The sequence below is a fragment of the Sciurus vulgaris genome (assembly GCF_902686455.1).
Source record: "Sciurus vulgaris genome assembly, chromosome: 11".
NCBI lineage: Eukaryota > Metazoa > Chordata > Mammalia > Rodentia > Sciuridae > Sciurus > Sciurus vulgaris.
The window spans coordinates 41,085,150-41,108,853 of NC_136472.1; the positions used below are offsets into that span (position 1 = coordinate 41,085,150).

Here is a 23,704-nt window from a genome sequence, read left to right on the forward strand (position 1 = left end):
TCATTTTTTATTTCTTTAATGGGATTATACCATTAATAGACTTAGATTTATATTTAAGTTCTCATCACTGTTAATTTCTAGTGGAATTTTACACTTAATGATTGCTGTATAGTCTAGAACATAATGACAAATAGATTGTGACTAATGTTTACCCTCAATTTGAAATCCAAGAGGATTTTACATTTTAAATTAACTAACATCTTTCACAATTCTTAGCTGCAGATGGCAAGAATAGAAGCAGATGATCATGGGAAGCACTGTCTCACTCTTCTTTATTTCCCTTGACTAAAGCAATGGAGGAATCACAACAAAGTAATCCTGTAGGCACCTTGAATGGGAGTACTGTGAACCCAATTTACAAATATATTTTGAATGACTTACCAAGGTAAGAATATGATTCTATCAACTTAAAATGAATTTTAAAAAAGATAAGTGAACTTATAGAAAGTTGTCTATGTAAATATTTATTTGGTATTTGGTAAAGGTGATATAAATGGTAACTTGGAGATGTGATGAGCCATAGAGGTTTTTATCTGGGTTATAGTCCTCCAATTTTGATGTGAAGAAAAAAGATAAATGATCAGTAAACATGAACTATTCATGTGGTCTGTTTTGAACAGATAATAATAATGATATTGATAATAAAAATAATGGCAGCTAATATTTGTTATGGGCAGTCACCATGCTTAGCTCTTCACCTGCATGTTTTTTCAATTCTGTTCTCCAAACAACCCTGAGAGGAAAATAGGCAGTTAGTATTCTAAACACCACCTTTGTTTTATCAATGAAGAAACAAAGATTTAGAGTTAACTAGACTCATACTTCCGTAAGTGGAGAAGGTAGGATTTGAACCCAAATGGTTCTAACTACACTGCCCTGTATTGTAGGTACTAAGTTGCTCATGATAATGGTCTTCCCAATAGAACAATGAAATTTTTTTTCTCTAAGACTTTTAAGTATTTCTTTACATAAATATCAATTCTAATACAGTGTTTCTTTGCTTATTTTTTGTTGCTTTATAATTTTTTCCAACTTTGAGCTTAAAATGGTTATTATTTCCTTTTCATCCCATCTATTGTTTGTGCATTTTTAATGACTTTATTATTTTTTTTCTGTGAGAGCTAGATGTATCTTAATTTATTCAGCTTCTTTTCCTTTTTCTTTCTCCTTTTAAAATTCTGAGTCTAACTCTTAACTCTGCCTTTGTGGTCTTGCCCTTTTTATTATATATAAGTTTTTTCATGTGATATTATCCTGCTCCTGTTTTTAATAGCTTATTGTTTCAACATGATTCTTTTGTTTCTTTGTTTGAATCCTAACTTCTTTTCTGTCACTATTTCCTACTACCATCAACTTTGATTATGATATACTTAGAACAGAAAACTGAAGACAATACTCAGAGATCTTTTACCTTCATAAGAAAGAAAATGGTGAGCTTCAACCTGAAAGAGGTCAAGTTCATAAAGGCTAATGGTAATGAAAGATCTATTGGCTTTGATATGATCATCAGAGAAAGGTAATTTTCTCTGAGAAAAGGCATTTCCTTTTGATTGAGGTTAAAACTTCTCTTGTCTCAATTTCATTTTCATTGCCACCTTTCTCCTACCATCTTTGTGTTTTTATGAGACATAATTATTAAAATAGTTATCATAGAAGCTCTGCTTTTTTTTTTCACTAATTAACACATTTTTCTTATTACAAAATATGCCCAAATTTTATTAAATCCATTTATGGGAGCCATCAGTGACCACTTTATTTTCATGTTATTACCTAATGCTATTAATTTGCTTTTGATTATATTTTTGTGAACAACTCCTTTTTTCTCTTTTCATGGTCTTTCAGTGTTTTTCTTCTGCTGTCACTCCATCTACATTTGCTTATAACACAGTGAAAACTGCTGTGCCAGGATCCCATTGCCACAGGAAAACAAACACCAAGAGTGTAAATGTGGTCTGATCCTCTCATTTTAAGACTCACCCTTCAGAGATCAGATGACATGAAAGTCTAGCCACTTCCAGGAAAGATGAACAAGTAGGAAAATACATATTCTAGGGTGGCCCAGAAGAGGTAATAAGTCTTTGAGACATGAATGGCAAAATCAGTTATTTATTCATAACAGGTATCCAGGGGTAGTTCCACCATATGCATAAAATATGTCTTTGAATGCTGTAGTAGAAAATTTCCAAATGAAAATTTCATTTTAAAGTTAAGAAAACATAACAATATATCTTCCTATTCCACATATAAAATGCTTTTAGTGACTTTTTAGCTGACAATCATATAAGTAATATCACTTCATGATTTTTATAATGGAAAGTTATAGTATGTCTTATTCTACTGACAGCTCAGTGTATTACCGATTCTTAAATTTCTCTGAGGAGGAAATTGCTTTTAGTATGTTAAATGAGGACTTGAATTAGTTTTTATAAAGTGACTACCAACAACTTTTTTTTCAGATTATCAAGGCTGAGTTTTCACAGACAAATCTTGTCTTCAAGGATATTAATGATACCTACTCTATTCAGTCCCATTTTATGTCATTTTACTCATCTTGGGTATTTTAATTGGGTTGAGTATTAGACCCTTTATCAAATATAAGCATTTGAAAGTGACGTTTTCTAGGGACAGTATAAATTTAGTGATTTCATCATTTCAAAGGTGAGCTTTTGAGTCTCACTATGGAATGGTGGCAGAAGGGAGTGAGGGGAGACAACAATAGTGAATGAAGCAATGCAGCAAAGCAAAACCTTCACTGTTTCCAAATAGATACACTTTCCTTGATTCATATTTTTTTCAGATTTTTTTCTGTCAAGACTTAAAAAATGTCTATAAAATTAAAGAATAGCATGTGGTTTCCCTTAAAAAATAATGAGACTAGATCACTATTTCTTTTTGAAAATTTAAATTTCTTCAGGAAAATGTTATATATAATATCTATAACCTCCCCCAGTTTTAGATTTAAGATGTAGCTTATTTTTATTTTTTGTACTTTTGCACAACCAACATTTCTAGGCTAAACTAGAATTATATTTTCTTTAATGTTGAAAATAAAATTTGTGGGGAATTACTCAATTTCATTATCACTTATTCACTTTCTATGGTGTTTAAATCACATTTTATCAGAGAAATTGTAGAAAGTTATTTATATCTTTGAAAGTTATTTGTTAAAGCAAGTCGAGGAAAGGGCAGTGTGAAGTTTAATGGAATCTTTGTGCTTTGTGTACTCCAGAGATATTGAAAAAGATTGCATTCATCAAATGTGGGATTATTTCTTTTCTTGGTTGCATTCTTTTATTTCAAATTTGTGACATTATTGAAAATAATTCTGGCCATTTTCCTTTGTGTTTCTATTTTATTATTTGTACATATTCCAATTAGAGAGTTTAATTACCATTAAAATGTAATAGGATAAAGATAAGTTTTATAAGTGATAATATTAAAAAAGCCACATAACTCTTTAGGAAGGTTCAAATGCTATTAGAATATAAAGCAAGAAATATATGCTTGTCAAATATACAGTATAAATAAATAATTTTAGATGAAAATGGTTGACTACATTTAACAAAGAGTCTACCAAATAATGAAAGGCTAAAGAGTGGTTGTTAGATTTGATGTACTTCATTGTATATCGTAAGTAATTGCTATCCATAAAAATTCTATGGCTTCTGTATAAGAAGAAGAGACATTTTGACAGGCAACACTAGTATGAAGTGACAGCAAGTACAAATCCTTGGCAACTGTCATTATCCTGCTGTTGAATTCACATCCAAACTATGTGATAACTTAGACCTGCATGTTTCTTATTGAGCCATGGTCTGTCAAAGTAGCCATACTTCTTATTTATGAATAGTATTATTAGCCACATGCAGATTTATGCCATAGGAATCTCAACTTATGAAGGATACTTTGTGTTTCAAAAGCACGGAGGATAAAAACTCTATGTCATTCTGTGCTTACACTGAAATTTCTAGTGTAATGTGTTAGAAACTAAATATATTAGTTTACATTTTTATCCCATCATAAAATTAAATAAACATTAGTAAAGACTTTTTAATAAAACAAAAAATAAAGCAAATGTAATTTAGATTGTTAGTTATTTTAAACTGGATATCCATTATATTGAGTGCAATTTTCTCTGTACAGGTGCTGAGAAAGCTGATTTTATGTTAGGCCACCATCAGTGGAAAGTTATACAAAACTGAACTGAAAACGAGTTTAAAAACAAGGAAGATTCATTATCTCACCTAAGAACTTTAAAGATAGAGAAAATCTAGACTTAAACTCAGTGGTTCAACAGTATTAGCAAAAGGATTGGTTCTTTGTATCTTTCTCTCTGCCATCCTCAGATAGTTGCTAGATCCTGCTTGAAAGATGCTTCATCACAGGTTCACTCAACAATGTCTGAAAAAAGATGTGTATTTGGGGGGGGCGATCCAAGATGGTGGAGTAGAGGGTGACTGCATCTCTAGACGCTCCCGAACCCAGGATTCAAGAAGGCGAGGCATTGAGAGACTCGGACTAAAATAGAGCCACGGGGTGAATGTCCCCCACCTGGTGAAGCTCGGCCCGGGCGGCAGGCCCGGATTCAGGCGGCATATTAGAGTAGGGCAGGACAGCTAGACTCTTCCCCAGGCACCCCTGCACACTCTGGCAGTGGGCTCCTCCCACACGGCCAGCTCCTCAGAGCAGGCCCCCCAGTGAGAGCCTTTACACAGAGCCAGCTCCAAGCCCTGGAACCAGTAGCAGGCTAGGGGCAGCTTTCTTCGGAATCACTACATTATCAAGTTACTCCAAGACTTCAGGCTACTGAAGGCTGGGAGGTGATACACTGGAAATCTACAGGGACACTATAAGCCAATAGAGGAAATCTGCAATATCACAGAGTCCCACTGACATCTGACCAATATGAGAAAACAAGGGAAGAAAATGTCCCAAACAAACTTAGATGCTATATCAATAAAAGCCAATGACAGCACAGCAGAAGAAATGTCAGAAAGGGAGTTCAGAATGTACATAATTAAAACAATCAGGGAAACAAACGAGGAGGTGAAAGAGCAAATGCAGGCATTAAATGATCACACCAATCAACAGTTAAAAGAGCAAATACGGGAAGCAAGAGATATTTCAATAAAGAGAGATACTGAAAAAAAAAAAAACCAGAAATCCTTGAAATTAAGGAAACAATAAACCAAGTTCAAAACTCCATAGAAAGCATAACCAATAGGATAGAACACCTAGAAGACAGAACCTTAGATATTGAAGACAAAATATTTAATCTTGAAAACAAAGTTGACCAAACAGAAAAGATGGTAAGAAATCATGAACAGAATCTACAAGAATTATAGGATATCATGAAAAGGCCAAATTTAAGAATTATTGGGATTGAGGAAGGCTTAGAGAAACAAACCAAAGGAATGAACAATCTATTCAATGAAATAATATCAGAAAATTTCCCAAATCTGAAAAATGAAATGGAAAACCAAGTACAAGAAGCTTATAGGACTCCAAATATACAAAATTACAACAGACCAACAACAAGGCACATTATTATGAAAATACCTAACATACAAAATAAAGACAGAATTTTAAAGGCCACGAGAGAAAAGAATCAGATTACATTCAGGGGGAAACCAATAAGAATATCAGATTTTTCAATCCAGACCCGAAAAGCTAGAAGGGCCTGGAACAACATTTACCAAGCCCTGAAAGAAAACGGATGCCAACCAAGAATCTTATACCCAGCAAAACTTACTTTCAGATTTGACGGTGAAATAAGATCCTTTCAGGATAAACAAAAGCTAAAGGAATTTACAAAAAGAAAGCCAGCATTACAGAACATTCTCAGCAAAATACTCCATGAGGAAGAGATGAAAAACAATGATGCAAATCAGCAGCGGGAGGAACTAGCCTAAAGGAATAGCCAAATAAATGAGAAACCAAATCCTGTCAAAAAAACAAAGATGAGTCAAGTGACTGGGAATACAAATCATATCACAATAATAACCCTGAATGTTAATGGCCTGAACTCATCAATCAAAAGACATAGACTGGCAGATTGGATTAAAATCCAACAATATGCTGCCTGCAAGAGACTCATCTCATAGAAAGAGATACCCATAGACTAAAGGTGAAAGGATGGGAAAAAACATACCAGGCACACGGACACAGCAAAAAAGCTGGAGTATCCATCCTCATTTCAGACAATGTGGACTTCAAGCCAAAACGAGTCAGAAGGGATAAAGAAGGACATTACATACTACTTAAGGGAAGCATAAATCAGCAAGACATAACAATCATAAATATCTATGCCCCGAACATTGGCTCATCCATGTACGTCAAACAAATCCTTCTCAATTCCAGAAATCAAATAGACCACAACACAATAATACTAGGCGATTTTAACATACCTCTCTCACCGCTGGATAGATCGTCCAAACAAAAATTGAATAAAGAAACCATAGATATCAAAACACAATCAACAATTTAGACTTAACCGACTTATATAGAATATACCATCCAACAAAGAACGAATACACTTTGTTCTCAGCAGCACATGGATCCTTCTCTAAAATAGACCATGTTATATGCCACAAAGCTACTGTTAGCAAATACAAGAAGATAGAAATACTACCTTGTACTCTATCAGATCATAATGGATTGAAATTACAAATAAATGACAGAATAAAAAAACAGAAACTTCTCCAATACCTGGAGATTAAACAATACGCTATTATATGATGAATGGATAACTGAAGACATCAGGAGGGAAATAAAAAAAATTCTTTGAAGTAAACAAGAACAAAGACACATCATATCAAAATCTCTGGGACACTATGAAAGCAGTACTTAGAGGAAGATTTATTTCATGGGGCGCATTCAACAAAAGAAGTAGAAATCAACAAATAAATGACTTAACACTACAGCTGAAAGCTGTAGAAAAAGAAGAGCAGACCAATACCAAAAGTAGTAGAAGACAGGAAATAGTTAAAATCAGAGCCAAAATCAACGAAGTTGAAACAAAAGAAACAATTGGAAAAATTAACAAAATAAACAGTTGCTTCTTTGAAAAAATAAACAAAACTGATAAACCCTTAGCCACACTACCAAAGAGAAAGAGGGAGAAAACTCAAATTACTAAAATTCGGAATGAACAAGGAAATATCACAACAGACACGAGTGAAATACAAAACATAATTAGAAGCTATTTTGAAAATCTATACTCCAACGAAACAGAAAACCTCGAAGACATCAACAAGTTTCTAGAGACATATGAATTACCTAAACTGAACAAGGAGGACATACACAACATAAATAAATCAATTTCAAGCAATGAAATAGAAGAGGTCATCAAAAGCCTACCAACAAAGAAAAGTCCAGGACCAGATGGGTTCTCAGCCGAGTTCTACAAAACCTTTATAGAAGAGCTCATTCCAATACTCCTCAAAGTATTCCATGAAATAGAAGAGGAGGGAACCCTCCAAACTCATTCTATGGCCAATATCACCCTGATACCTAAACCAGACAGAGACACATCGAGGAAAGAAAATTTCAGACCAATATCCTTAATGAACATCGACGCAAAAATTCTCAATAAAATTTTAGCAAATTGCATGCAAAAATATATTTAAAAGATAGTGCACCACGATCAAGTGGGTTTTATTCCAGGGATGCAAGGTTGGTTCAACATCCGGAAATCAATAAATGTCATTCACCATATCAACAGACTAAAAGTTAAGAATCACATGATTATTTTAATAGATGCAGAAAAAGTATTGGATAAAATGCAGCATCCCTTCATGCTCAAAACACTAGAAAAATTTGGGGTAGTGGGAACATTCCTTAACATTGTAAAGGCCATTTATGCTAAGCTCATGGCCAATATCATTCTAAATGGTGAAAAACTGAAGGCATTCCTCCTAAAAACTGGAACAAGGCAGGGATGCCCTCTTTCACCACTTCTATTTAACATCATTCTTGAGACTCTAGCTAGAGCAATTAGACAAACCAAAGAAATTGAAGGGCTATGAATTGGAAAAGAAGAACTCTATCCCTGCTTGCTGATGACATGATTATATATTTAGAGGAACCTGGAAATTCCACCAGAAAACTCTTAGAACTCATAAGTGAATTCAGTAAAGTAGCAGGTTACAAGATCAATGCTCATAAATCCAATGCATTTTTATACATAAGTGATGAATCTTCAGAAAGAGAAATTAGGAAAACTACCCCATTCACAATAGCATCGGAAAAAATAAAATACTTGGGAATCAATCTCACAAAAGAGGTGAAAGACCTCTACAAAGAGAACTACAGAACACTAAAGAAAGAAGTTAAAGAAAACCTTAGAAGATGGAAAGATCTCCCATGTTCCTGGATAGGAAGAATTAATATTGTCAAAATGGCCATACTACCTAAAGTGCTATACAGATTCAATGCAATTCCATTTAAAATCCCAATGATGTACCTTACAGAAATAGAGCAAGCAATTATGAAATTCATCTGGAAGAATAAGAAACCCAGAATAGCTAAAGCAATCCTCAGTAGAAAGGGTGAAGCAGGGGGTATTGCAATACCAGATCTTCAACTCTATTACAAAGCAATAGTAACAAAAACAGCATGGTATTGTTATCAAAATAGACAGGTAGATCAATGGTACAGAATAGAGGACATGGACACAAACCCAAATAAATACAATTGTCTCATACTAGACAAAGGTGCCAAAAATATTCAATGGAGAAAAGATAGCTTCTTCAACAAATGGTGCTGGGAAAACTGGAAAACCATATGCAACAGAATGAAATTAAACCCCTATCTCTCACCCTGCACAAAACTCAACTCAAAATGGATCAAGGACCTCAGAATCAGACCAGAGACCCTGCATCTTATAGAAGAAAAAGTAGGTCCAAATCTTCAACTTGTTGGCTTAGGATCAGACTTCCTTAACAGGACTCCCATAGCCCAAGAAATAAAAGCAAGAATCATCAACTGGGGTAGATTCAAACTAAAAAGCTTTCTCTCAGCAAAGGAAACTATCAGTAATGTGAAGAGAGAGCCTACAGAGTGGGAGAATATCTTTGCCACTCATACTTCAGATAGAGCACTAATTTCCAGAATCTATAAAGAACTCAAAAAACTCTACACCAAGAATAAAAATAATCCAATCAACACATGGGCTAAAGATATGAACAGACACTTCATAGAAGAAGATGTAAAAGCAATTAACAGATATATGAAAAAATGTTCAACATCTTTAGGAATAAGAGAAATGCAAATCAAAACTACCCTAAGATTTCATCTCACCCCAATTAGAATGGCGATTATCAAGAACACAAGCAACCATAGGTGTTGGCCAGGATGTGGGGAAAAAGGTACACTCGTACGTTGCTGGTGGGACTGCAAATTAGTGCAGCCACTCTGGAAAGCAGTATGGAGATTCCTCAGAAAGCTTGGAATGGAACCACCATTTGACCCAGCTATCCCACTCCTTGGCCTATACCCAAAGGACTTAAAATCAGCATACTACAGAAATACAGCCACATCAATGTTCATAGCTGCTCAATTCACCATAGCCAGATTGTGGAACCAACCTAGATGCCCTTCAATTGATGAATAGATAAAGAAACTGTGGCATATATATATAATGGAATATTACTCAGCCATGAAGAATGATAAAATTATGCATTTGCAGGCAAATGGATGAAATTGGAGAATATCATGCTAAGTGAGATAAGCCAATCTCAAAAAAGTAAAGGATGAATGATCTTGCTGATAAGCGGATGAGGACACATAATGGGGGGTAGGAGGGGTTAGCATTAGGTTTAGGGTTAGGTTTAGGGTTAGGGATAAGGAGGGTGGTAAGAATGGAGGAAGGAAGGACTGTATAGAGGGAAAAGAGGGGTGGGAGGGGTGGGGGATAGGGGAAAAATAACAATGAATCAAACAACATTGCCCTATGTAAATGTATGATTTTTAATTAAAAAAAAAAGATGTGTATTTGGTTATTTATATTTCTTTTTAAAAAAAAAATTCGGGCAAAGAAACTATTTGCGGAAGACTTCTTCTGTTGTCTCATTAGCTAAAATTGGATAATAGACATATTATCTAACCTATCAGGGCAAGGGATATGGATTATCATTACTGGTTTTAGGCCACTGCCTACCAGTGCTGATCAGAGGTTACCTTCCGTGGGCATAGCAGGAGGACAGATTCCCCAAACATAACTGAAGCTTTGCATATAAAGAAGAATGGGGGGAATGATTGTTAGATAATTAACCAGCATTGCCTGACATAAATTTTGATTTTAACTTTGTTGTATTTTATTTCTTAAATTATACTTGTTTGGTTTGGGTCCCTCTTTTTCTTTCTCTCTCTCTTTCCCCCCACTCTCCCTCCCTCCCTCCCTTCCTCCCTCCCTCCAATGGCATTTTTGTAACACATTTTTGTACAATGTCATTATTGTCAAAAAATAATTTCTGCATATTAATCACTGGTTGAGTTTCTTTGGAAGCATAAGAGATGTAAAACAAGGATCTTACCCTTGCACAGTTGGACATGAAATCGCATAACAAATAAAGCAAACATACCAGTATGCAAAACGGTGCATCAATTTATTCACAGGACTGAACGTAGTGATATGAAATAAGACATAACTAGAATCTGGCGGGATTAATGCTTCTCATGTCTGCTTGGCTTGAACAGCTTTGGTGAGGTCTTCTTTATGTTCCTAACCCCTGTTTTTTCCCCTGTAAACCAATACTTTTTCTTCATATTTAATCATGATTAGTAATTATAAATTTATTTGTGTTAATATTTGTTAACAATTTCTATCTTCCACTAACCAATTATTGTTTTTATGAAAGAGGGTCTAGAAAATTTGAATTCTGAATTTAGATTAATATTTATTAAACTCTTCTTGAAAGAAGTACAATCATGGTAAGATTAGCTGAGTGAATGCCATTTGTAAAAAGACATATGGATAAAAACTATAGAAGGCATTATATTGCAGTTATAGCTGAGGAATATTACAGGAAAGCAATAAGTAGCTCCTTCTGAAATTCTTGAAAGTGAGACCAAACGATATGATTTTATTAGGAGTTTTCCTTCAATTGCTGTAAGAAGACACTACAGTTCACTAACGCTATTAAAATAGAGACAATTAAAAGAATAGCCCTTGTCAAGAATAGAGTCATCTCAATTCTTACCATGGTCTTTTTATCTTATTTTTCTATATTTCTTCCTAAGCATACTTTCTTTGATTTTTGAGTTCATGTTTTGACCTATTTGTTGCTTTGTGAAGCAAAAACATTAAATTAGATTTAATGAGAACCTCAGAGAGTGGGCATCATTAAAACTAGCCTGGAATATTAAGGGGGTTGTAAATTCCACAATGTGTACTATCTGTCTCTGATAATCTTTTTGAATATAATAAAAGGCAAATGTAGATGAGATATAGTCCTTTTTGAGCAAAAGAGAAAAACCTTAGTTAATCTCAATCCACCTGTCAGCTTTGTAATTTTGTAATTTATTGCATTCAGTGTATCCTATGGGGAAATTGTCTGAAAGATTAATTTACTTAAAGTTTTATAATTTTTAATTGTTTTTATCAACATTGCTGTAAGATTAGACTGAGACATGTTTTATTTCACCTTCCTATAAGCACATTTAAAATTCTTAAATATTTACACATTTTGAACACGTAGAGATACACATAACCATATTTGTTCTTTTTTTGTAATTCCTGAAGAGTGATTCAGATTCCTAAAATATTTTCCCCCAACTAACCTTAAATTATAATTCAGAAGTAATGTAGCTGATGTTTTTGAAAAAAATATGTAAGAACACTTGTATCCAAGTGATTCCCCTCCCCTTAAATTATTCACTTTAGGAAGTATTTGTTCTAATGATATTGCCATTTCTCAAAGCATTGAAAGTTCTTCTTTGGATTTGCAGTTAGAATGTGGGTACATTCTTTCCCCTGACCTTTTCTCTTTTCCACTTATAAGTAGATTTACTAATGCACTGGGATTTGGGGGGACTGGAACCATGTTTATTTCAGAAATATCTGAGTAACTTACCTTTAATCACTATTATATAGCAAAAATAACAGTAAATACATCAAATGAGTTTAATGATCATCTTTAAGACTCTCAATGTACCCTCCTTCACCTTATTAAATAAATCCTACTGACACAGAATTTATGATTAATAATTAGGGCATATTCTTTTTAATATATTCAGTATTGAATAATGATAAAATTTAATCTTAAGTAATTATATTGAATTTTCCAGAAAATAAAATATCTGGATCTCAATTTTATGTAAAAAGTAGATAATAAAACTGGATAACTGTATAGCTGATATGGAAGGCTGAGTTTTAACATGATTCCCAAGATTTCAATCAACTGGTATACATGCCCTATGTAATTCCCTCTTCTTGAGTGTTGGTGGAACCTGTAGATATAATGAGATTCCTTGATTCCTTAATATGGAAAAGTGAACAAGATTTTTGCAGATATATTTAAGGTACATAATCAGTTGTCTTTAAGTTCATCAAAAGGGAGATTATCTTGGGTGGGCCTAACCAAGTCAGATATTTAAATAAGAGAGATCAGAGGAATCAGAGAGATCAGCTACTTCTGGCCTAAAAAAAAAGAAGAAGATAGTCACAATAAATTCTGCAGCAGCTAGGAACTGAATTTTGGCAACAACCTGAATGAGCTTGGAGGAGGACCCCAAGCATCAGATGAGTTTGCAGCCCCTGCTAATATCTTCATTTTGACTTTGTCAGATCCTAAAAGGATCCAACTAAACTTTGCTATGACTCCTGATCCACAGAAATAGTGTGATAGTAAATAGGTGTGATTTTAAGTCATTGATTTTGTAGTAATTTGTTACATGGCAATAAAAAATGAATATAAGTGGGGAAATAGAAGGGTAGGTATGTAGATAGTTTTTTTTTTTTAAAGGAGATTTATTTCTGAAGTAATGCTATATATATATATATATATTAAATCAATGTGGTGATATTTAGGTTCTAGGCTTAAAATTTTTTTTCTATGCCATAGAATGTATAATACAATGATGAATTTAGATATTTGACAAATTAAGGCTAGGATTTTAATTGATAGGAAATAATCAATGGGATGTGCTGATTATAGCTATCAAATCTATGAAGGTAGATATGACAGGGAAGGGACGCATTTCAGTATATATGAGTAGCTTAGAATATTATCAAAGAAGAGCCTACTTGAAGTCTGTTCAGATGTGACCTTATTTATAGATATAATTAAAACTTTGCAGTAGAGACCTATCATAGGCTTCTGGGACAAGATGATGACTGGTATAGAAATGTTATAAAGAAAATCTGTATTATAAATTACTTCAGGTTCCCAAAGGCTATAGAAAGCATCAATAATAGGTAAGAGAAGAGGAGGTTTCTCTTTTATTTATTTATTTATTTTTGTTGTTGTTTTTTAAGACAAAAGACCATTTCCTAGAACAACCAGTTTAGAAATGTACCATGGAAAGAAGCTATACCTGTCCATAGAGACTACAGATTAGCCAATAAATAAATGTGACCACATTGCCAAATTAAGTTCAGTGTTTTTTGGGAAGGACTACAATTTGCTAAATTTTTATGAAAGCTATGTAGACCTTAAAAATTTTGTAATGTTAAATTTATGTAACCAGAGTAGAGGCAGGAGAAGGAGATGGGAGAAGAAGAGAGGGGAAAGGGGGAGGGGAAAGGGTGGATCCTGAACTAAAATCAATTTCCATGCATGTATGAGTTTGTCGGGATGAACCCAACTATTATGTATAACCATTAAGCTCTGATTTAAAAATTGCTCCATAACCAATAGTTCACAAGAAACACAGGGAGGAAACAATGTAAAATCCCAAGCCCAAGGAAGGCAAAATTTTGGAGTTGAGCTCCCTGTGAAAAATCAGAACTATGAAGGACAGGTGCACTATCCAAGAAAAAGGAAGAAAGTATTGTTCCCCTGCTCAGGGAACAGCAATAAATGGATATAAAGTGTTTTTGTATTGTCTAGAAAGTAATACATTAGTAATTTATATTACCCTTTAATATGACAGTGATTCATATTATAATAGCTAGTGTGACCAGTAAAAATAAAATATATGCTATTGACTCACTTGATTGTGAAGGCTGAGAGTTCCCATGATTTGTCATCTACTAGATGGAGATTCAAGAAGCCAGTGGTGTCATTTGGTGGCCTTGGAGCCACAGGGACTGCTGGTGTAATTTTCAGCCTGAGTCTGAAGGCCTGAGAACCAGGACTGCTGAGGACAGGAGCAGGCAACATGCCAGTTGAAGTGGATTCTCACTTCCTATGCCTTCTTGCTCTATTTGAGCCCTCAAGGGATTGGATGATATCCACCTAAATTGGGGAAGGCCATCTACCTTACTTGGTCCATGAATTCAAGTGACAATCTCTCCTGGAAATGCCCAGCAGAAATACAAGAAATAATATTTCATGCGATATCCAGGTATTTCATAGTGAAGTTGATAAAATTAACCATTGCAGTAAGATGTAGATATAAACTTAAATACATCAATAAGTACAATGTAAATTCCAATAAAAAGACAGACTGTCTTGGTGAAGAGAATAGTTGTGTGAACATATATTAAATATAAATGGGCTAATTTTCAAATTGAAGGAAAAAACTATGTGAGGAGAACTATGTGAAGATATTTATATGTCTCTATATATATATGTTTGGAGGTCGATAGAAATTCACTTTAATAAATATGAATGTCTTTAGCTTTCTAATATTTCAGAGGAGAAAAGGATATTTCAAATATCTTCTGTTCAAATATCTTTCTTCTCTGTTTGAGAAGAAACAAAGAGAAAGGCATAGTGATGCATGCCTATAATTCCAGCAGCTCTGGAAGATGAGGCAGGAAGATCACAAGTTCAAAGCCAACCTCAGCAACTTAGTGAGGCCCTAAAGCAAATTAGTGTGACCCTGTCTCTAAATAAAATACAAAAAAGGGTTGGGGATTTGGCTCAGTGGTTAAGAACCCTTGGGTTCAATCCCTGGTACAAAAATAAATACAAAAAACAAAATACTACTGCAAGCCTGTCATCAATAATGTTAAAAGAAATCAAGGTTGAAGACTATATAAATATTGGGCCAATAAAGATATTTCAGCATAGAAAATGTACTTTCTCCCCCTTTCAGATGTAAATTATTAGAGACAAGCAAGTCATAGGTAAATAGATTATTGAACAGTATATTTTAATTTAATTATTTTTATCATTTACCAGGTAAATCTTATGTAATTTATTGCCCTAACCTATCAGAATCATGTGGAATTGGGAAAGAATGTTAATAGAGACTGTCCCAAAAGAAAACAAACAAACAAACAAAAGAATTTCCCAAAAGAATGCAAATACTCTTACCAGAAAACATGGGAAGATGCCAGGTAGCTAAAAACAATAATTAATGCCTACATGATTAGATAGAAGAAGGCAAAATATAAGTAATATAAAACATTATATTCCATTGAAATCTATATAAACCATACAGTAACATGAATAGTAGTTATGAAACAATGTTAAGTATAAAAAGTATGGAAGAGAAGATATTATATAGCCAAAAGTTTGGAATATGAAAAAATAGCCTTTTACTTTGTGGCAAATAATGAAAATAATGAAATAATTGATTATTATATTAAAATCATTAATGTATTTATTAATATTTTTGACAAAAAATTTCATAAAAATGATACCCCCTTCTGCTTTTAAGTAGGGAGTTTTACTTTTTTCACATGAGAATTTGCTCTCCAAGTAATTGTTTGGGTTAACTGGAAACTGTTGATGAGATCTCCGAATCTTTCCTTTGATTGTTCACTCTCCTGCCCCAGGTTGAAGAACTTGGTGACCATTTGCAATGCCACCGCTGTTGCTGCAGAAACAGTGACAGTGTGACATGACTGCTGTCACAGACTACCACTCAATACTACTCTCAATATTGGAGTAGCTGTAAAGGGAGGTCCCATCGTTTCTAGAAGCCACTGATCCTTCCAAAACATTGTTTGCCAAAGTCTTGAACCTCGGTGGATTCTCAGAGTGGAGGGAAAACCACTCCTTTCTGCAGTGTAATCCTCAGTCCAGGGCAGACTAGTATACAAACATGTGGTGACTCCAACAAAAATACTACTGTGTGGATCCCAGAATTTTTAGTTCCTATTAATTAATCCACTGTTTCTCTCTCTCTCTCTCTCTCTCTCTCTCTCTCTCTCTCTCTCTTTACACACACACACACACACACACACACACACACACACACACAAATATTCCCTGTGACACATGGAAGTAATTGAACATTGAAACAGTTGTGTACATAAGGCAGACCAGAAGTAGTTGTGATTTTAATGATCTTTGTGGATGTGAAAGATTTGGAAGAGGGACTGTCCTTGGTGAGTTTTTGATGTTAATTTTTAACAGTATGTGTGTCGGGGGGTGATGGTTTTATTACGTTTAAGAATTATGGAGGACATAGCAAATAGGAAAGAGGCAGATTGGTTTGTGTAAACATAGTCCTAATTACAGTAGTACATGGAAGCTGACCATCCTTTATGCCTGATAATTTCACAGCTCAATATTCTCAAGTACTTTGAAGTTTGTTTCATTTTATTACATCAGTAAACTGTATAGATACACATTCCATCTTCCTAACTTTGCTATGTACATATCATCCCAGGTCATATGACCCTCTGTTCAAACATAACAATAGTTCATCTAGATGCTACTCTTTCTGTATTAATACCAGATGGGATGGCCAACTGTCCCAGTTTGTCTGAGACTGAAGGAGTTCTCAGGCTATGTGATTTTCAATGACAAGGACAGTCCTAAACAAACAGAAAAGAATCAGTCACTCTAATCCCAGGTCTGCCCTGAAGCCTTTGCCAATTTACTCCCACTCATGCTATGCTGACATTCAGAAATTTGTTTTTGTATTTAAATACTGATATACATATATATATATATATATATATATATGTTTGCATATATATATGCATAGATATATACACCCTCTATTGGGGAGGGTAGTTTGCAAGTTTCTTGAGGATAGGGCCCATATCACTTTAACTTTTTTATTTTCTAATACTTAGAGTACTAGTATTTAATAAAATGAACCAAAGAATTAGAAATTTTTACTTAGTTATTTCAAGCATTATACAACCTTTCTTCTTTAGTTTAATAAAGTAAAGCAGTGAAGCTTAGTGGCTATAAATGTGAATTTAAATTCCTAACCTGTTACTTGCTGATTATTTGACTTTGAGCAAGTTTATTAACCTTTCTGAGCCTCAATGTCTTAAGAGTGTAAAATGGAGATAAAAATACTACCCACTTCCCAGTGATATTATAAGCCTTAAAGTGTTGGTTAAGTCTGTAGTATTTTGTTTAGCACATAGGCCACAACTAGTTATTAGGTGGCCGTTGTTAATAAGTGATTGGAAATCAACTCATGGTGTTTTTCCATGGTTTGTTTCTTTCAGAGAATTTATGTCATCCCAGGCAAAAGGAGTTATTAAAACTACTGATGATTATTTGCAGCCTCAGTTTGGCCTCGACAGACTTTTGCATTCAGCAGCAGTATCAGAAGGGTCAGGACTTCAAGATTGCTCTATACATCAAACAGCATCAGATCACAGCCATGAGGAAATATCAAACCCAGATAGCTACAAATCAAACAGTAAAAACAATTCTTGTTTTATGTCAGCATCCAAGAGAAACAGACCTGTCAGTGCTCCAATGGGTCAACTGAGGTAATCAAAGTTGTTCTCTGTTCTTTTAAACCAACTGTTGAAGCTCTTTCCTTTGAGCAGAATTTAAAGTTATTCTGCTAACTATTTCAGACATTAAAAGATAACATCTCTTGGGGCTTGTTTCTGTTTTTGTTTGTTTGTTTTTTTCCTTTGAAAGCACCAGAGTAGAATGTTGCTAATTACATTGTAGAAAACATGAAATATACTTCAACCTGCATAGTCTGAAATGGGAAAGATTATTTGAAGTAAAATCAGAATAGGACCAGGAAATATCTTTCTTTTCAGGATATTTATTTTAAAATAGAAATGAATACTTTAGATATTTAACCAATAGTTTGGTACAGAATGAAACTGATATGAACTTATTATAAAATCATTATATATATATTTTCACATCAAGATTGTTATCCTAAATTGTTAACCTCAGAGTTAACAGAACATCAGAACATGTTGGTTAAAAACAAAAAGAAACTGATACTCCCGTTACTTTTATGTGTTTGAATATTTGGGCATGTTGTGATTCTAACTTACCCAAAGTTTTTAAGATGTGGACTTTGCCTCTGTGGTGTTGCAAATTAACTTCACCTTTCTACTTTTGCCAAGAAAATAATAAAGATCAAAACTGGTTTTAACTGAAAATAAAACTTAGAAATCTTAAATTTTATTGCTCCCAGACAATTTGAAATGCAGGCAATTCAATTAATTGTAGTATTAAAGTTTTAGTAGTATAAAAATCTATTTGAATTTAATTTTTTTTTTTAAAATCAACGAACTTTCATGAACACAAAAACTTGTAGAAAATCTTAGCCATTTACTATTTCATGACATTAAGACCATCTTACTATTTTTTGTTCTTGTTACATGGCAGATCTAGCTATCTAATTTTTCAGATACACAATATTAAAGGAATGTTACAGTATTTTATAAGTAAAATGATAAAAATGATTTATTCTGAGATGAAGTGTTTTATGTAACCCAGTTTGACACTCTATCCTATTTTAAATGTTTGAATATCTAATAGTGACAATTTCATTCTATAAAAAGCTTTGTTGGGGAACACTTACATACAAGGAACAATCTTTAGAGCTTATGTATTTTTTAAAATGTTTATAGTAAATTTTACTTAAAAGATTTTAGTAATTAACATGCACCAATTTTTGTGTTCTTTTTTTGTTTTCCTTTAGAGTTTTAAAGTTCTCCTCTCTAAAATTTCAGTCCACTCAGAATTGGCAAAGATTGTCTAAAAGATACAAACTTCAACCAAGAGTGATTAAAGTAACAGCTTACAAAAATGGATCTAGAACAGTCTTTGCCAAAGTTACTGCTCCAACCGTCACCTTGGTAACTAATGTTCCAAAGTTTTCAGCACTTTATTTTCTCCCTTGCTCTCTTTATGATTTAAAAAAAATGAGAAAGATGACACTTAACTGCATTAAGATTTTCTTTTTATGAATCTGAACCTATAAATTGCTTATATGTGTAGATTTCACAGGCATTTCAGTCCTTTCCTTTTTAAAAATTGATATAAAACAGTGTAGTTATTAATTAAACAGATTAATTAAACAAACACAATGACATATTTTGCAGAGTTATTAAAATGACAGATCTTAAATTTAAGGATCAAAATTAGATCATAATTAGATATTCTTGGTGCTTTGATTTACCTTTTAATTCCATATTTTTAGCTGCTAGAAAATAACTGCACTGTATGGACTGAGTTACTGAACTTGGCAAGGGACTCAATTGGGCTTCTGTTTTGATTGTTAGAACCTTTTGTTTTATGGAAATGTGTTACTTTCTTTGTCATGAATCACTTTGTCTTACCTCTTGTTTTCTTCTAGCTGCTGGAGGAGTGCACAGACAAGCTGAATCTGAACATGGCCGCACGACGAGTGTTCTTGGCAGACGGCAAGGAAGTCCTCGAATCTGAAGATATTCCCCATGAAGCTGATGTTTATGTTTCAACAGGAGAGCCCTTTTCAGATCCATTCAAAAAAATTAAAGGTAAAAGTGGGGGGGAACCCCTCTATCCCCATACATAGTAAATTGCTTAAGAGGTGCAATTAAAAAATGATTTTCATCTCGTCTTTTTTGCATGGTTTAACAAAACTAATGTTTACGCATTTACAGCTCAGTAAGAGGATAATGTGCTTAATGAAAGAAAAATCCACTGACAGCCACGTTTATTGCCCTTCATTAGCATTGGTGCTTAATTTAATATAGATCTGAATAGACATTAGGGAGCCTGCAGGAGGTTAAATGGTGAAAATATAATAAATTAAATCAGAGATTATTGAATTTACTGTTTAGTTTTTGTGACACTCAACAGACATAATTCATTAGATTTATTCTCTCAGAAAATAGTTTCAAATATCATTTAGCAATTTATACTCTTGGTCTTTTTTCAGATGGCAATATATAACTATGAAAATACGGCCAGTAATGAACATGTAATTCTTATGTACCTGTGATTCTCCTAATAATTTTTTTCCAAGGTAAATGCAGCACTTGATTTTTTTTCTTAAACCTTGAAATGCACTTGCATGTGTGCGTGTGCGCGTGCGTGCGCGCGCACACACACACACACACACACACACACACACACACACACACATCCCTCCATATGTATAATCTCAAACATCTTCTGGTCAGGTTTTTTAAAAAGTACATTGTTTTTAACATTTCAGAAATTTGAGGATTTTCTAAAATTAAAACGTTTTTTCAACCAGAAGGGATACATTTGAAGAAAGAAAAGGCCCAGTATCTCTAAGAATATTCTTCAAAGCATTTTGTATCCAGAGTTTGTTATCAAGTGCTGTATATGATAATCGGATTTAAATAACATAAAGAATAAGAACTTTGCCATAAAAATTCAGTGTTTCTAACTGCTGTACTCCCTTACACTTTTTATACTGTATTAGATGTAATTTTTCTGCAGCTCCTATAAAGCTGGTGAATCAAAGGCAAGTCTAGGCAGTAATTGCATAAGTAGGAGAAAAGTAATTTTGGAGTTCATTATAGATGAGGTGATGAAAATCCCTCTTGTATTAATGTTATTGTATAAAACAATGTTAAGATTTCTATTTCTTTGATAATACTTGATCATCAGAAAATAAGTCATTTCTTGAATTCAGTAGAAAGTTCAAGATAATTTGGTCTTTGTAAAGAAACTTGTTGCTGTAATACTCAATAAAAATTCCCCTTGTGATCATGTAGACCCATACATTTGCTTTAACTTTTAAAAATAGCTGCTTTTGTTTTGTATTCATTGAGTCATTTGTTTATGAATTATGAATCTTAAAGGGTAAATACATTCCTATGATTTTTTTAAAAATTCAGAAGTTTATGTAATGGTTACTTCAATAAGATTCTTGATCATTTTATTACTTGTCTTTCAAATGATAATGGTATGTATTGTAGAAGAGATGCATAAAAATTATTTATAGCTAAGCTAAGAAGAAAATTTCCTGGACATGTATGCCCAAAATAATAATGTCACACACATGACTAAACTTTGTCAGTGATTTTAAAATGTGTGAACTAATTTTCTCCTACTTTTTGTTTCTCTTTTATCCTTTTTAAAAGCCAAGTCCAGGACAAAAACTTCTCTGCTTTGTCTGCATATCTTTGGCTGTGTTTCACTGTGACATGCACTGCTGTTCTTTTAGCACCAAAATGTTGGCACACACTCCTGAAAATTTCACACCATCTCTTGCTGGATCAGCAAGCTTAACCCACCAAAATCTGGTGTTGTGCAATGGTTTTTGACTGATAATCAATCTTTATGCTGCTCGACAGTTGTTGCTGGGACACGGAGTAGAGCAGGTGGCAGATGTGTCTTGTCTTTTGAGAAAAGAAATTGTAGGTGAGCTTGGACACAGTCTAGCATATCACATGTCCATTAAAAAGACTTAGGATAAGTATAATGGGGAAAAGTCACTCATCTAAGTTAATCTCATAGATAAGCCTAAACACTGATATTTGATTTCACTCAAAACATTAAACATATAAATGTAAATATATATGGCACATATTACCTTTCACATATATGCATGTATGTGAATATTTAACTTGATATGGGTGATATTTCCACATCTTCACATATACTTTTTTAATATCATCTAAATCAGATTTAAGATAACCTTTTGATCTTGTTTTATAGATTTATCAGTAATTTGTCAACTTGTTGTCAAAAGCATACCATAAAAATAAAGCATGTTTGAATAACTTTGAAGATGGTAGATACATTTAAAGGGAGAGGAGGTATTATTAGTTGGAAAATTTAATATGCTAAAGGTAAAAAGGGGAAAATTAAGACTTACTATTGCTGATATAACTTTCTAAATGAGCATGAATGTTTTATATAAAATCAGCCAAAAAGCATTAGAGTTAGTATCTGGCCAGTATTTCAAGTTACTTGTTTTTATTCATGCAGCAATTTATTAGAGCCTACTATGTGCCAGGTAATAAGCCAGATTAGATACAAAGAAAAGAAGGGGCTTATGCCAATTTCTTCTTTTAATTGTTATTCTTTTACCTCTGATTTCAATTCAATTCATTAAAAATTTAAATCAGTAAACATTTTTATTGAGTATTTACTATGTCTGACCCTGGCATAGGCATAGAAGTTCTGGCCTTTAAGGAACTTAAACTCTAGGGTAAATAAGTTACAAATCCTTAAAACAGAATACTGTCCGACAGCGCAAATCAAAGGGATTCTTTAAAGGAAAGATTACCTTAATATTGTCACACGAAGGCCAAATAAACCAATATATATTGTAGCAATTGTATTTCCATACCTCAGTGGTTTCCCTATGATTTAGAAAATCAGTATAAATATTGAAAATTGCCTGCTATTGGAAAATAATGAGAGATTTACTAAGATAGGGAAAAAAAGCCAACATAGCATCTCTGATTTTTTAACTATTTTACTGTCCTTTTTCAGCATCACTGTTGACAACTAGAGGCAATGTATTTAATAGAAAGTCAGAGAGCTATTCATCACATACTTTGAAACACAAAGCTTTCATTTAGAGGTCAGGATAAGGTCAAGACTGACATGAAGCATTCCATGTTGCAATGCAAAATTAGAGTAATTCTTATATTTTGAAATTGAAGACCTAATCATAAACATGAATTGTATATGGAAAAAAATCAGAAAATAGAAATATTTTATATAGTCTGTTGATGAAAATGTTTTGTGGTTTTATAATTCTGGCAATTAAAGACTCTGATATTTATTAGTAATTCTGGAATTGGGAAGGTGTAGTTAATGAATTGTTAGAAAAGGCATTTCAAAAGTTTTCATTTTCAAAGAAGAGTCTTCAGTTTCATGGTTTAGGATTTATTTACAGTTTCCTGAAGCTTCTGTTTAATGGTGGCACAGTGAAAATTCTTGGATGACATTCATATGGTTTATAAAAGTTCAGCCCCTTTATAACTGCTAGGAGATACTGGCAATGCAAATAAAGCATAAAGAATGGTTTGTGCCCAGTGTTTAATTGATTATCTTAAAATTGAGGGGAGGGTTTGTTTAGATCTAATTCATTAGCTAATGAATTTTACTGCATGTAGTTCTTATTGTCTTTAAATTTTTTTGGTTTTATATTTCCCCTCTTTCCTTTACATCCTCTTCTACTATTTGGCTTTCAGAATTATAAGTTACAGTGATTCATTTCAGTTCTGAGGTTTTTTAACCAGAAGTGAAACTGAGTATTATGAATAAGATTTTACATCTTTTAAATACTGTATTGTGAAGATGTAGTCACAGGAAAAAAAAAAAAAAAATCCATGAAAGGAGTTCTTGATTCTACACCTAAGATCTAAATTTAAACCTTGAGATTTTCTGCTGGTTGCCATGTGATCTACAAAATGAAATAATTTGCTGTGACAGCTTGTGATTGACAA

At 33.4% G+C, this 23,704-nt stretch overlaps 1 protein-coding gene across 1 annotated transcript in view; it reads left to right on the top strand.

Annotated features, from left to right (window-relative positions):
* Nucleotides 1–222: 222 nt before the first annotated feature.
* DCDC1 (doublecortin domain containing 1) overlaps nt 223–23,704 on the top strand; it is a gene marked incomplete at its 5' end in the record, with an annotated part of 513,039 nt that continues 489,557 nt past the window's right edge. Inside the window, 5 exon segments of the mRNA XM_079105478.1 lie at nt 223–247; nt 250–385; nt 17,528–17,797; nt 18,982–19,138; nt 19,639–19,801. Coding sequence (XP_078961604.1) covers nt 223–247; nt 250–385; nt 17,528–17,797; nt 18,982–19,138; nt 19,639–19,801 — 751 coding nt within the window.